General features: G+C 39.1%; 1 protein-coding gene across 18 annotated transcripts in view; it reads right to left on the bottom strand.

Annotated features, from left to right (window-relative positions):
• INPP4A (inositol polyphosphate-4-phosphatase type I A) overlaps positions 1-16,174 on the bottom strand; it is a 112,081-nt gene that overhangs the window by 21,236 nt on the left and 74,671 nt on the right. For 11 of the 18 annotated variants that reach the window (XM_059839472.1, XM_059839467.1, XM_059839471.1 and 8 more), the window contains 9 exons: positions 15,241-15,371; positions 14,763-14,867; positions 13,868-13,976; positions 12,217-12,234; positions 9,567-9,750; positions 7,831-8,049; positions 6,419-6,689; positions 3,621-3,653; positions 797-969 (listed from right to left, as the gene is read on the bottom strand). In XM_059839472.1, the coding sequence (XP_059695455.1) occupies positions 797-969; positions 3,621-3,653; positions 6,419-6,689; positions 7,831-8,049; positions 9,567-9,750; positions 12,217-12,234; positions 13,868-13,976; positions 14,763-14,867; positions 15,241-15,371 (1,243 nt within the window). The remainder of the gene's footprint in view (positions 1-796; positions 970-3,620; positions 3,654-6,418; positions 6,690-7,830; positions 8,050-9,566; positions 9,751-12,216; positions 12,235-13,867; positions 13,977-14,762; positions 14,868-15,240; positions 15,372-16,174) is intronic. The other 7 variants (XM_059839479.1, XM_059839481.1, XM_059839475.1 and 4 more) reach the window with 5 other exon arrangements.

Below are 16,174 nucleotides of genomic sequence, written 5' to 3' on the forward strand. Positions count from 1 at the left end.
CTTAACAACCCCTCCCACAAAGAAATTTTTCCTAATATCTACTCTAAATCTCCCCTGGCACAACTTGAGGACATCCTGTCACTTGTTTTACATTTTTGATAATACATTATTGGACTAAAACCCTGCCAGTAATGTCCAAGAAAGAAACTGTTTAAAATAAATGAACAAGACAGTGATTTCACAGGAAAGCAGACGTAATACAAAGGTGTAGTGGGCAGAGGAATTTTTTTTCTGTGGGCAGTGGAAATTTTTTTAGTGCAGACACCTGCTTATCAGCATCTGACACAAGAGATGCCAGCAGGTCCAGAAACAGAACTTCTGGGAAAAAAACCCACAACTAATTTCTCTTCCTGTGGCTGGACTTCTGTCCTTAGGTACCATATGTCCTGCTGGGTTTCTCAATGCAGAAAACAAAAGGTAACTGAGAGGGTACCTGCTACTCACAGACCTTTTTGCCCCCCTCTCTCACACCTTACTTTTGCTTTGGCCTGGTGGCATCAGAAGGCAAAGGCTGTTTCTGAATACAGCAATATATTTTAGTATACTAGTATTTTTACTAGTTCTGGAATAATTTTTGTTTTCAATAGTGAATGACTGCATATCCAAGGAGACACCTAATTTATGATTTGTCAAATGCACATAACCAGTAAGGACAGGATAGCACAGCTTGCGAGGGGAAATCAGTGTCAAACCTGGGAAGAGATCTGAAAAATTCTCAAAAGAGTAATCTTTCATATTCATAGAAACCCCACCAAATGTGGAAGTGAAATCAAATCATGTATATGTGCTTGCTTACAGTCTGGCAGAAGACAACATCCCTGCGATACTGAAGGCTCAGGCAGAGCCCTATTGTCGGGGCACTGTCCTGCATTAATAAAAACACCATGGCTTTCTTGGCCTTGTCGCTCATCATGGCTACACAGTCAGTGAGTGTGGTCAGCAAGGGGTAAAGAGCTTCACTCCATTCACCTGGTTGAAAGAAAAAAAAAATTAGCAGCAGTGGAAGTGCTTTATTTGAAACAAACACACATCAAGAAGAAACTTCCAGTTGCAGGACAAAGTTGTTGATAATTGACATTTGGAACTCATTTTATTTTGGCTGGATGGTTATTCCCTGCTTTGCAATAATTCGGTAACCTTAGAGTGTGGTTATTGTATGAGGAAAATATGGAGAATTTTACTTTGTAAAGCTGTTATGACTTTCCAGGCCATGTAAAATTTACCAGAATTTGTGCCCACACAACAGGCTGTACAATAGCTGATTTGGAAATCATAACAGAAACATGAACAATTATACACAGAAGTGTATATAACTGCGTGTCCATGTTCAAACAAACCCTTTCACTGCACACACATGGACAGACAGTAAGGAGTACAGAAATAGGGACCATCTGCTTAGCCATCTCTGTCAATGAGATTCCTCCCAAACAATTGAATGATACACCTATGAGGCTAGAGATTCAAAAGGCAGGATGCCTTTTGAATCTCTAGCCTCATAGGTGTATCATTCAATTGCTTCAGCACCTTATTGATCCTTATTGCACCTCACTGAGGCAAGATGATGCTCATCTCCTACTTGCAGCTAAGAATAATGAGGTGTGAGGTGAGAAATTAATGTAGGTACTCTTTAAAGTGTTTTCTGTCTCCTGAGCAGTTTTAAAGGCTTTAAGTTGGATAACAAGAAATATTAAACATAGTGAATTAGATGGGAGTCCTACAGATTGTTGGAAGTACTTTGGAGCTTTTCTTCCACTGAAATACACAACATATGACCCAGAGGGATTCTGTTCAAGGTTCTGCACAGGAAGCACAGAAGTGAAACTGAGTTGTCAAAGTCCTTCTCTTTTTAAAGGGCAGGACAATATGTTTTCTTTTTTAAAAGCACCAGAGCTCACAAACAGCACACACACAACTCCCACCCCAGCTGGCTGTAGGAACAAGGCAATGTACAGACCAGAACCTGCATGAATGAGACACTTGAAACCCCTGAAAGTAAATTGTTTGGGATTTTGACTCAAAGGCAGAACTAGGAGTCAATAATAATAAATGTTCCTTTGATAACCAGCCAAAGAGGGGAACTCTGGAAGTCTGCTAACAGAAACATATCTGGCAAGAGTAACAGAACTATCCTTTTGGCTTTTGCTCTATGTGGTAGATAAATAACCTAACAAACTACACAAAGGGAAAGTTGTTTGACTCTGGTTTACTGCCTTAAAAAAAAGCAGGAAAGATCAAAAGAACAGGCAAAGAATCACAGCTTGTCTTTTAAATTCTATTAAGTATTTTATCTCAAAATTAGTCAGATGCCATAACATGGCCTTGTGAACACTTAGAAAGCAAAATATAGATGAAACTAAGTGTTTCTCTTACTGCATTTAAGAGCTTTTCTGTAAGCAAATGAGAATAACAAGAACTGAAAATATCTTCCAGCACATCATCATCTCATTGACTGTATGTACATACATGTACATAGCTACTAATTCGGCAAAGATTTAAAACTGCAGTGTGTCTGACAACACTTCATTTTAAAGATATGTTTATCTTTGGTAATCAGAAAGTACATGGTAAAGGCAATGCAATTATTAGATGGGTTTTTTCTTCCAACATTCACATACAAGGCAGGGACTCAACTGCGGTAGTGAGCAAAAATCCTCAGTGCTGTGTATTCTCTTGGTTTAAAATTCTGGCCATGAAAACACAAACCTTTGTCAGTCTGCAAAGTTCTAAATGATTTTTGCTACCTATTTCACAGAGGTGTCACCTGTGTTCATTTTTTTTTTTTTTAGTCAATGGCAGTTGTTATTAACAGTAAACAGGAATAAAATGAATTGCACTCCCAGTCTCAGATTAGGCTGGAACAAGGTAGGGGTGTTGGGAAGGCCAATGAGTTCACACACTGAACATTTGCTGACTATATAATACTGACCATTTCATAAAAAATTAATGTCTTATTAAGAGAACCAAATACATAAAGCTTGTAGGATGCAACGTCAGGCGGGAAAAGTTCTTGCTTTTTTTGCCCTAAGGGTCTCTTCTCCAGAGCAATAAAAATATCATTAAAACAGCTGTCCTCCTTGAAAAGATATTTTAGTCTTTCCATATTAAGTACAGAGGGACAAGGACAGAAGAAAGAAGGTTAACATTGGGATGAGACTCCTAAATTCTGTATTCTGGAACATGAGACTTGTAATCCCCAATACTACTTGAGATTTTCCATCAGCTTTGTTGACCCCTCCATGCTCTGCTCGATTTCTCACTCAGAAAGACCAGCTCAACAGCCCATGTGAAAGGACATGTCTGAAATGTTAGACTCCCACAGTCTTCAATGACACTTGGAACAGGCCTCAATCCATTGTCACCTACATCCGTTTGCTGAAACACATCAACTGGAGAAATCCAAGAGGCCCTGAACAAGCTCTCTCCCCTATCTGGACATGTGAAAGGACCAGATACCCCCTGCACTCTTGGGAAATAACTGCTCAACAGCTTAGGTAACTCACGTGGTGTTGTAAAGCACTGCCATTTCAAAATGGTCCATCTTAAAGCAAGGCACTTGTTCAGTTAAGTATGAACAAACCCCTGCAGTTTTCAGAAGAAGCAGAAGCCATGAATGCACATACCTGGGGCAGATTCTTCCGGAGTAGGGCTGCAATCTGCACAGAAATGGAGGGGCAACATGCATGATTAAGGAGCAGCAACACAGTCTAAATACAAGCAACTCAAATGCTCAGTGCCAGGGTTCTCAAACATTTTCACTGAGTGAAGAGGAGCTAGGCAGAAATACTCTGTTGCCCCCAGGCATCGAGGGCATGGGCTGTCTCCTCCACTCCATTGTTCTGACCAGAGGAACACCTGGATGGGGACTTGGAGGAAAGCCAGTACCTGCTAGCTCAGAGGCTCGCTGTGGATTACCAGCAAGTGCACTGTCAACCCCCAGTGATCCACAGGGCACAATTTGAGAACCACTGGTTTACTGCAATTAGAGATTAAGCTGGCAGTAAGGCTGCTAAACAGAAGAGCAAAAGACCAGCAGTAAGTTCAATGCACTTAACAGAAAATGACATTAAGGCACCCACAAATGTAAGAGTAATAAGAAACCAGTACTTTGCTACCTGAGTCAAAATTCCATTACACAATTTCTGAAATAATTAACAGAAATATTAGAATGTATATTAAGGGCTGAAACCCCACCAGTGAAGTCTGTGAGTATTCCATACTCACTTCAGTGGGAGGATAAAGCTGTCAGATGAAAACATACTACAGGTCAGTGCTAACAGTAAAAAAATAACATAAGCCCTGTTATAGCAAGTCCTGCATTAATGAAAAGTAGCTTACTAAGCTAACAGAATTTAAGCTCCTGTTGTTTATATCTAGATTCACTAGTCAATGAATTATAAATCTGAACATAACAACAGAAAATATAAAATTCAACAGTGTGCATCAGGACAATAATCTCAGCTAGATAATCAGAAAAAACCTCTCAGTAAATTAAAATCCATCTTGTTCACTAAAGAGACTGTATGTCCCCATGTGATTTTAGTAATGAATATCTAAGCCAATAACCTAAGTATGTTTGAAAACATCTTTTTTAAGTTTCTCTTCTACTATTTCAGGCATTATTTTCTTTCACAAACATGCATTTCCAGAGACATCCTTCAGTAAAATTACACTGTCCCTCTCTTACCGATTCTGGAACTATCTTGCTTGGCTCGGTTTTACATTGCTTTCAAAATAATTTCAGTCTGCTCTCTGCTCATTTATTCAAAACTCAGAATTACTGACTGGAAAAACTTCAATTCTTTCAATACACAAAACCAAAAATGTTGTCATTCTGAGCTTAGAGAAAGGACCTTCTTTGTCCTTCAATTCTGCCCCAGGTTCTGTTGGTTAAACAGAAGGATTTTTTTTCCCTTTTTTGGAGGGGCAGCAGGGAAAAGTTACAGAAATTCTTTGCACTAAAAAAAATCTTCAGTAGGGTCACACAGCCAATTCCACTTTTAAATGGTATAAGTGTCAAAATCCAGAGTAGATTTAAAAGAACCACTGAAAATGGTAGGAAAATATTATTCTAAGGTGTTTCCAGCATCGTGTTTTCTTGGGAAAAGCTTCTGACAACACTCAACACAGATTTTTCCTGTGAATTTTTAATATTAAAAATCCACAACATTTAATAGTTTATGTGAATGTGCATTGAAGGTTACTAATTAAACTTACATGTAAATACATATACAACTTAATGTAAACTAGCTAGGAAACAAAAACATTTATAGGTATCAAACCAACTGAAGGAATTTAGTCAAAGGTTACTGAAACAAAAACCTACACTCCTATTTTTTAATAATGCACAAAAATGTCAGTCTAATCTAGAAAAACATGGTTGTCTAAGATACTAAATAAACTATAAGGTAACATGCAAAGCTACAGAAAAAATATATTAACATTCATTGTTACTTCCTTTTTGCCTTTTTTGTCTTGAGGCACTGCCTTCCACTGCAACACTAACAATGTGATGGACATGAAGTCACAGACACACGTAAGGGACAAGGGCCATCAAACAAGAAGACAGAACAGGACACAGGCAATGAGAACACAGATCAGTCTTTTTAGAGCTTCACTTCGCCCACCTGCACTATTAAGTGGCCAAATCAGAGTGACCACATGCAAAGAATGTCAGAATAAGTCAAGTACACAAGTAAATGAAATAATTCTGAAATTTAATGCACAGCTGCCAAACTGTCGGTCTAAAATGATAAGGATTTATTTCATTCACAGGCTCACAACTTTACACTGGGTTCAATACAGCACCCACTTGAGCTTAAATTTTGAATGGATTATTCAACTAAGAACTTGCACTGCCAATTCCTACATTCCAGATACAACAGGTCTAAATAATTGAGTGCCTCAGCACCACAGTTTGGGTTAAAATTTACTCTGAACTCTGTTAGGTTCATCTGCATTCAGCTCAACGTAATGGGACTGCTTGGGGTCCTCTCCCATGCTTTAGCAGCCCAGCTGGGACTATCAGTTTTTCATTAGTGCCTGCACTTCCCTCATGTTTTATTTACCTATAATAAGCTTTGACTGCTGCAAAGAAGCTGAAGCCAACAGGAAAGCTAGCAGAGGTGGTGTCTGTCATGTGATAACCCATACAACTGTTTTACCAGCTTAACACACACAGAGTGAAAACCAAGTGCCACTGCCATCAATGGATTTGGAAATTATTTCAGTGGGACCAGGATTTCAAGCTAAGTAATGGGCTTAGCAGCTCCCAGTACACCTAACAGCTCTTTCTGCCTGACATCACTGCTTAACACCACCACTGAGCTAAAAACACATGGAGGGCTGTAGGGGAGGCTTAGGAATGATGCCAGCACACAGGAAGAGAGCAGCAGTGAGAAGCAGTGTCTGGCATACGCACTTGTCTTGAGAGAATGGCATGCACAGGATGGTGTGGATGAAGATGGTGGTGAGGATGATGAAGGTGGTGAGGATGCTGAGGTCTCATTTAAATCTTCTGGATTTATCCAGTAGGCACGACTGTCCCGATTACCTTTCTTACTCGTACTGCTGACGTCACACTGGAAAACGTCCTCGCAGCTGTCACTCTGCAGGCGCTCCTTCTGCAGCAGTTTGTCCACCCGCTGGATGATACACTCCAGACTCTTGTCAACATTCAACCAAACTTTCTCCTGAAAAGAAAACATTTCTTTCTCAGTTCAAAACCAAAAGAGATGTTGGGTAACAAATCCTTGGTGATATATTTCCTCCTCTGATTCTAGTCACAATTCCTCTGCAAACTTTCCTCTGGGCTATTGTGGTTGCATGTGTGCACACACAAATTATGGGTATATAAATAACATATAACAGGATGTCAACAATATCTAGTGACATGACTTGTGTGGTAAATTGCAAAGTTATTTTCTGTGTAAGCTTGCCAAACAATTTTAAGCTCTTCTTCCTGCCCTATTATTCCAATTTCTAGCTGGCACTATTGTTTACTCTTGAAATTCATGTTTGACATAATAATTATATACAATCACACATCTTTTTTTCTCTGTAACTCAGTGAACAACAGACAAAATTACTGTATTATAGCAATGTCTAAATACTGAATTAGGTTTATTTGTATCTTATTACTGTGACTTTGACTGTAAGTCAAAGTATGCCAAAATAATTACAACTAGCAAGGATCCATTTCCAAAATGAATTGAATCTCTTTTAAAAGTTGGTATTTCCCAATATTAATAATTGCTTAAATCAATCTTGACTATTTGTGAGATTTAGTTAACTTCTGTTTATTTAACAAAATGACAGAATTCACACAGTCCAATTCTCATTTTGATTGTCAGTGTGGTAGGGAAAATCATTTAAATACTTCATGCAAACAGTTTTAAAATGCTGTTCATAATCAAAACAGTGATTGACTGCAAGTTCTAAATGTTTATGGTAGTATTTCTGTAAGAGGAAGTCTAAATTGCATAGCTACCACCCACAAAATAACACTTTATTTGGGAAAGTGCAAAAGTCCATTGTAGTGTGGTCAGTTTTTCACTTGAAAAGCTATTTACTTTCCCTTGGGCCTCACCTTAAAAATGCTATGCACCTACTCTAACAATTTCCAGTGTTTAGGAGATCCAGAAATATTTATTAAAGCCTGCTTGTATTCCCATCCCAAGGAGTAACTTCCTGCAGGATAGAGACAACATCTTTGCTAGCTGACCAATACCTCCTACATACTCATCCTATGCATATCTGGTGAGCAGCTACAGAGCTTATTAAAAAAGAAAGTAAAAAGAACAAAGGATTCATCACTCCACTATGCAAACATACCCATTCCTCTTCATGCCAGTCCACCTGCAGAGAAGATCGGCTATTTCTTCCTGTCCATCTGGCCACAAGTGTATCTTGATCATTCCTTAGCATCACTTGTTCCCCCTCTCCAGAGGTTGGAGATGCTTTTGAAGCTATATAGTCTGGCCTTGCAGCATTCAGTCCATGTATTGAATTTGCCAACAGCTTGCAGTCACAAACTGTGACAAGTTGCCGGGTCTAAAAAGCAATAAAGCCCCACATTCTGAAAACATTTCATGATTCCATACACAATTTATACTTTTCATTATTCCACACACAATCTATACTGTATTTTTTTCAAGAAAGAAAAAAAAAAAGAAGCAATATTCTGTAAAAAACTATTGCTTGAAGGTGCCTTTAGAATACCTCTACAGAATGACCTTAAAAAATAGTATAGGAACCCAAAATACAAATGATACATTTCCAAAGCTTGTACTACTATATTAGATTTGTAATTGTGGAAAATTTCACTGAGAAATGTGCAATTAATCTTTAGTTGCACTTCATTCTCCATTTGATGAAAGCTTAGAACAATGTGCAGACACATGTGGAGTGTTTGAGCACTGGAACAGGCTCCCCAGGGAGGTGGTCACAGCACCAAGACAGAGTTCGAGAAGTGTTTGGGCAATGCTCTCAGGCACATGGTGTAAGTCTGGGAGTGCAGGACCAGGATGATCCTGATTATAGTCCCAACTCACTATAATCTATATTAAATGATTTTTATACCCCACACAACAGTTGCCCCACCAGAAGGCTCAGGTTTCACCCCAATCATCCTGAAATCATAAAAAGACTTAAGAGGGGGGGCTGAAGGTATAACCCACTAGTCAATGCAATTTGTTCCCTGTCTTATTTAGCCCTGATGTATTAAAGGATTTCTGTAAGCCATATGAATATGAAAATTATGTGGCCTGTGTGTCTACTAAAATAACAACAAACAAGACATGAATATGTTCAATATAAACATAATCCAGTTGTAGAAAATCCCACAGAACAATTATGCACTGTATTCATTTAGAAAGAGTATTATAATAAATAATACATTTACATGAGGTCCTATTATACAAAGTTGTATGTGTATCTCTTCCACTGGGACAATTTATGGCAAACTGATTGGCCACTACTGCTGTTTAGAGCCTTCAGATCTGCTCCAAGGACAGAAGAGGTCAGTAAAACTGTATTTGGGTTTTTTCTCCCTGTAAGATTGTGTTCAGCTGAGGGTCCAGTCTGTTAGCACACACTGTTGTTAGCACACATCAAGAAATAACTGGTTACATCACTATAATTCAAGCAAAGGTTGTGTCACCATTATTCCTTATTTCACCAGTGGAAAAATACAGAATTGTTTCATTAACTTTCACACAGTTGCTGCTGCTTGACAGATGACTCAGAACATTAAAAAACCCCAGGTGGTTATGGAGAAAAGGATATAAAAGAAAGTGAAGGATGCACATTACTGCGATGTGATGAATGAATAGAGGGAATCCGAGGACATTGCACTTTCAAGAGGAGGTGAATGCAAGAGTGTCAAAAGTAGGAGACACATAAATAAAACCAGGAACTTTTAAAGGCTGATATAACTTTTGTTTAACTCTGTGCATGTTACAACACACTACTGAAAATGGTAAAACAGAGGTTTCAAGAAAACCTGCTAAAGGTACAGATGGAACAAGCAATACACTGTGCTTCAGCAGGGAAATAAATTATTCTCCTACCTTATCTGCTAGGATGGCAAGTGTTCTTTCAAGGCCATTAGCTGATCTGTCCTTGGCAGCTCTTGAGAGCCTTTCTGCATAGTAACTGACTTGTGTTTTCAGGGTGTTGATTTGTGCAATAATTTCCTTTGCTCTAACGATGTCCTGTGGGATGTATATTATAGACTGGGAACCTGTTGAAGTGCTGAAAAAGAAAGACTGATTTTAGGAGGGAAATTGATCTAGAGGTACACACATTACAGCAGCATGCTGGGGAATTAATGGCAGACAACAAAAATGTACCTAAACTAGTGAACAACAGTGAAAGTCCAGTGGGCAATTGCACAGCAGGAACATGATGCTAGAGACTTCTCTGCCTTTACTAAAAGTATTCAGATGCAGATTTACTAATCCCTAATACCAAGGGGCTGTGGGCAGAGTTTGTACACCAGGGGACAGTGCTGAGGAGAATGTGGGTGACAGATTTTGTCATCAGATACAGAACCTCCTTTTGCAGAGACATCTTGCTCCATTCTCCCTCTCCTTACAACACAGATACTTCACGGAGGCCTTGCTTACAAATATGTTTTATCATATATCTACTAACATCATGAAAAGAAAATCTATGCTTCTTCTAACACAGAAATGCCACCCAGATCCATAATGCAAACACTCTTGTATTAACAAAAAGTCCTTCTGTGAGTACATAATTTCCCCTATTGCAGACCAGAATCAAGTTACACCAGCAAAAGCAATTTTACGATATGTAAAAAATCAACATGCATTTTCAGGCTGATCCATGGACACCGTTCTCTGTGTAGGTTCTGTTAGCACATACTTAAAATACTAAACTAGGGACAAACACATCTTTATATGGGAATAATGCAGCTACACTAAGACTGTTATTTGACAGTGGAGAACAGTTTGTGCCCTTTTAAGTTTAGATGTCCATAGAAGTTGCTTATCCAATCCAAGACAGATACTCTACAACTGCTGGAGAAAGAATAGCAGTTCCAAAGGGTAATTTGATCCCACCTGAGAGTCATTCACAAAAGCTGCCTTTTAACTTAGAAAATTACTCAAAGTTGAAGTTGTGCTCTTAGTTAATTATTTGGAATCGACTGACAACTACTCCCTTTGTCAAGCAAAATTCTGGGTTCTTCCTTCCCAGTAGAAAAGGTACCCAAATACCAGGCCTTTTCATCATCTCCAGCTGTGCCAAGCGTGATGTCCATTCTCAACATGGCATCAAGCATGAGAGGACAACAATTGTGTATTATCTTATTTTTTTTTCAGTCATGAATGGCTTCAGCATAGTGACAGCCCAGAAGAACCTACTGTTTGCACCCATCTCAGCACTGTTAACTGGAGACAGCCACGCTGAGAGGTTACATGGAGAGGAGTTTCTTTCTCAGGAACAGATACCACAGATCATGACCTCCAAGGATGTGAGCTCCTCTGCTACCCTTAGAGCAATGCTGTTCATTTCTGCAGCGTATCTGTGAGGTAGGACACGAGGGTTGCGTGGGGCACACTTCAAAATCATGCCACAATTCCAATTCTTATCCCTTAAAGGATATTAAGGCAAGGGAGAAGCCTAGTGCCAGTGTCTGCCTGAGCTCCATTACAAAAGAAAGATGGGGGATTTGTTATCAAAGGATGTAACTCAGAAGTGATTCCTGGAAGAGTTTCCTTGTTTGTGCTCTGCTCACCCACCTGAGGGGCAGAGAACAACCACTCCCCAGTACTGCTATCCCATACAGCAAATTAATCTCAGCTTTTAGGGCTTTCCCTGTACTTGATTTGTGCTTTCTAGTGACTGGTGATCTTAGTGACAATTCCTCTGAGCAATTTCTTTCCACGACAGTGTGGTTAACATGCATAAAGACATAGTTGGCAGAAAAGGCCATGCAGCATATTGAGATTGGATTCAGAATTATTATATTTTTAATCATAAACATTTGCTAGGATGACTGGGGGAAAAATTATGGTGTAAAGTTCACATATACTTACTTTCCAACCTGCAATTGCTTTTTCAAATGAACAGCTCTCATTGTTTTATAGCAGCAAACTGTAACACAGACTTAAATTCTCAGTGAATTAGGGGTTCAGCCTTAATAAGAGTAATTTAGAGTAGAATTTCTGCATTTTTGAACCACCCAGTAAAGTCTGCTTTTGATAGCACTGAACACCACAAAATGAGAAAAAATATTATGTGAAAATGTTTTAATAAAGACATGGTTTACAAAAATATACACCATGCCAAATCTGTCACTATCAAGGTTTTAAATACATAAAATTATCTTAATTATCTTCCATCACTGGCAGAAAAGTTTCTCATTCCAGATAGTTTTCATTGGAAATAACAAAGGAAAATATTTAAAATCCTTGTGTTCTTATTTGCAGTTTCTTAACTTCTTATGGTCAGAGAGAGCCAGGAAGCTTGCTGTTCATTGCAAACAAACATTGCAGATGAAATGAAGTTCATTCACACATCATGTTCTACAAAGCAGCTACAGTTACTTAGAGCACAATTAGGGATGCCATGATGCATGACATTAAAAAGCCCTGCACACTTTAAAACACACCAGATCTTTGCCAAACAAAAGGAAAATAAAACAACCCAGAGAACAGAAACCCTCTATAGAACTCTCAGAAACAGAAAACTCACCAACACTCCTCATAACTGCTACAAAAACAAAAAAACCAAAATAAAATTAGCAGATTGTTAGCAAATACCAAAAGCAGAAACAAAACAAAGTATGATTGGGGAAATAACTTATTTGAGTCATTTTTTCAATAAGGTGGGTATGTGAAGTTGTAAGCAAAAAAACACAGATTGCCAGATGACCATGAGCTGATCTGGGGAAATGCTGTGAAGGCACCAAGCACAGTTATGCCAATGAAAGAAGAAGGAACTGAATGTAACAATGGAACTGAGGAGATGGAGCTCAGTTCTACTATACTGGTTTTTGATAGTATAGATATATTTAAAATGAAAGTTGTTTTTCAAATGTTGAACCTGCAGTTTTCATCGACCCAGAAGGAACAGTTCTGAAAAGCTTAGAGGAAAAGTACTGCACAGAAATTAAACTCTCCAATCAACTGAATTATTGGGTGAGGGGAACAAGAACAAATCCACATGGGAAATTAGTTATTGCAGGAGCAAGAACCACTTCAGTGGCTACGCTGACAGAAGGAGGTTATTGCAAAGAGCAATAGTGATATCAAAAGAACAGAAAGGGCGGGCCTGGCATACCAGTGTTCCCAAGCTTACAGTTTCCTCTAGTCCTATCCTAGGGCACTCTGTCAGCCTGAATAATTACACTAGGTGTTTTTGCACCAATCTGTTTATCAGTACATGTCTGACTGACATTCACAAGATGCTGCTATTCATTTCTCTACTGCCAAAATTAATTCTGCAGTTGATTCCCAGGTCATTCCCTTGTCCTATCAGCTCCAAATCCTACTAATCCTTTCTTTGGAAGGGCATTATCAAGGTCTCCTTTTCCCTGACTACAACGACTCCTTGTCCTGCTGCTCCTGTGTCTTAAATGCTCCATACAGGAGCAGAAGCAATGCTGACCCTGCAGCAGTCTCCCCTCTCTGGGAACTGGAGTGGGTGCCATGTTAGCAAATGTGACCTTCCCAGCTTCTGCAATTCCTACAGCTCATACATCCACACTTCTACAGAGGTCACTTGGGAGTCCTTGCAGACAGGACCATGGGGGTCAAGTATCCTGCCTGTGGGGCAAAGGCCAAATTCAGAAGCCCAATCTGTGCATAAACCTTAGGCAATGCAGGAAAGCCTCCGGCAATAGTTTCAGAACTAAATCCATTTTTTCAACAAGGAATTTACTAATCAGGCACAGCAGGTTCCTACTAAAGAGAGCTCAGCAATAGGACCTGGAAGCTATGAGAGGGGTGAAAGTCTCCTGAAAATAATTGGTTGAAGCATGATGCAGTGCAGCTGAGGATGTTCAGCAAATGCTCTGACCCACAACTGGGCAGAACCCAAACCCAACACCTAAAATAGCTAAATTAATTGAATCAACAAGGATTCGGAAAAATTAAAGTTTTCATAAAAAGACTCTTAGAAAGAGCCTGTCAGTAAACAAATAAATACAGTAATATAAGGAGGAAACTGTTTTCCCTCTCCTTCTTTGGAAAAAAAAATGCACAGAAAAATATTCAATACAAAATATTGTATAGTAGTACTATTGAATGAAATAAAAACAGAATGGAATGATTTTCCAAATAATTGAGCATGGGCCAGGAGGAAAAGGCACAATAATAGCTGACACAATAGTTTTTCTACTTACTGTTTCTTTGCCTCTTCAAATTTATGCAGCTTTTTCCGCAAGCCACCTGATTTAAAGCCTTGACAGTGAGCTGCTGGTGCTCCTATGGTGACTATGTCGTAGTTCTGATCTGGGATGGACAGAAAGGACTTACAAATGAAAACCTGCCATCTTTAACATGGACAAACAATTGTGTAAGCTCAAAAAATTTTTTGAAAGTAGTTTCTGGAAAACTTTGCCATGGTTTGAAAGACATGGAAAATGGAGTTGCTCTAGAGGCCCCGGAAATTCATCAAACATATTTTCAGGTGAAAGACCCACACGTGAATGCAGGTCCTTTGTTTCTTAATCTAGAAGATGGACTGTGAAAAAGAAGTATTGAACACTGGTCTGTATACAAAGCTTGCCATTACTGGAATCCCTCACATGGACACAAGTGTGTCCATGGTCACAGCGAATTACTGTTAAAAGAAGGGAAAGCCCAGGTTATTTATGATGAAACAAGCTTGATGTGAAAAAATGTGATTTTGCACAACCATCCATGTTGATTCTGGAGAAAAAGCACACAAGCTTAACAAGAAACAACAGTCAGAACCTTTCTTATTCTACTGCAATTCAGAATGTCTGGAAGGGACACAGCAGCTTAACCCATCCCTAGTACAAAGGCTAACTTGTGCCACCTAGAGTTCAGTTAACTCCAGAACCTAGTTTTGCCAACTGCAGAACAGCAATAATTATATTTCTATCTCTTCTTTTGTGAAGAGATTTGGAATCTGAGACTAGAAGGTGCTACATAAATGCCAAGTAGCACTACTACAGAAGTTTGTAGAAACTTGGCTGTATGGTTGACAATGGAAATAAAAAAAAAATGTGGAGAGAAAAGTAACAAGATCAGTGAAGAAAGAAAAACTAATACCTGATCCTCCATCATCCTGGACTCTCATCCTCTGTATATGTAAATTTGTAGGAACAAACTCCAGTTTTTTATCAGCTTTCAAGCTACTGGCTTTAAATGAAGGACCTGAGAAATGCAAGACAAAAGTAAGCATAAAACCCTTCTCCTTGTGCCTATGCTAAAATATTCAAGAAGCTTTATTCATCATTTGCTATGTGCTGAAAGTAAAGCAGAGAAAATTTAAAAGAAAAAACAAAACAAAATTTTTCTGTTACCGTTCACGCCTTGTCCTCTACTCTCAGAGTAAGATAAGAGAACAAACAGAACAGACAAATATTCCCAGGTAATTAGCAAAATAACAATAATTATTAATAGAGACAAAAAATATAATAGCATTGTTTACTTATCATAAAACATTCTGGGTTGCCAGTTTCAGAGAAGCACTAACCATCCTGGTAGAGAAGAATCACATTTTTATTTTAAAAAAAAAACAAATCACCTTTATATTGGTGCAGGTCAGTCAGATTTTCCTGATAAGTTAAAATAATTGTTTGGTACTGTGTAACTATTTGTCGACGAAGGCTTTCCCAACAAGGAGACAGTTCTCCCAATTCTTCTAGTTCACAAACCCTGGGGGAAAAAAAGTGGGGAGAGAGAGAAAGAGAGGTGTTTATGTTCATAGTCCACTTAAGCAAGAATGAGTTTCATATCTTATCAACAAAACATCATCCTCAGCTGACACGCTCTCAATTCACTGTGTCTGGAAAAACTTCCAAACACACATCCCAAGCACATCTCAGAGCACAGGCTGAGCATTACTCCAAGGTAAGTTGCTTCCTCACAGGCAGAATACACTGTACTCCCCCCAGGAGTCTCAGGTGTTGGTCATAAGCAGAACTTCCCACCTTTCTGCAGGAGCTCTCCAACTCTATGAGGATTGGTAAATGATGGGAACTGTCATCGTGTCAGGTGACTTGGGACAATGAGGATGTTTTAAGGACACTTTACTGAACTGTGGTGGCTCTTAAACTAAGAACTGTGACAGAGGTTAGGTGGGCTAGTAGCACCTATCTGGTATTAGGTACAAGGAGTATATTCACTGGTAAGGTAGGTACACAATAGTTTGCAAGTCCAGGGAAAGCCTAAGAAGTGTAAGCATTAAGGGTTTGGAGAGACTGCAAGCATTAACCATTAAGGGTTTGGAGAGACTGAAGATGAGCCAACAAAACCTTCATCTGAAATCCAGGATTTTGGGTAGAATAAAGGAGGACTGGACATCCACAAATATAAACAGGAAAACCCCTTGTACCCCGACTGCCAGGTTTCCAGTCACACAGGGCAATCCTCTGTTACCTACTGTTCCCTAGCAGTGCTGCTGAGAAAATACTCAGTGTACTCCATGTCACGTTTGTATTTCTCCCTTCTTGGGTTAG

The sequence above is a fragment of the Haemorhous mexicanus genome, chromosome 2 (genome assembly GCF_027477595.1).
Source record: "Haemorhous mexicanus isolate bHaeMex1 chromosome 2, bHaeMex1.pri, whole genome shotgun sequence".
Taxonomy (NCBI): domain Eukaryota; kingdom Metazoa; phylum Chordata; class Aves; order Passeriformes; family Fringillidae; genus Haemorhous; species Haemorhous mexicanus.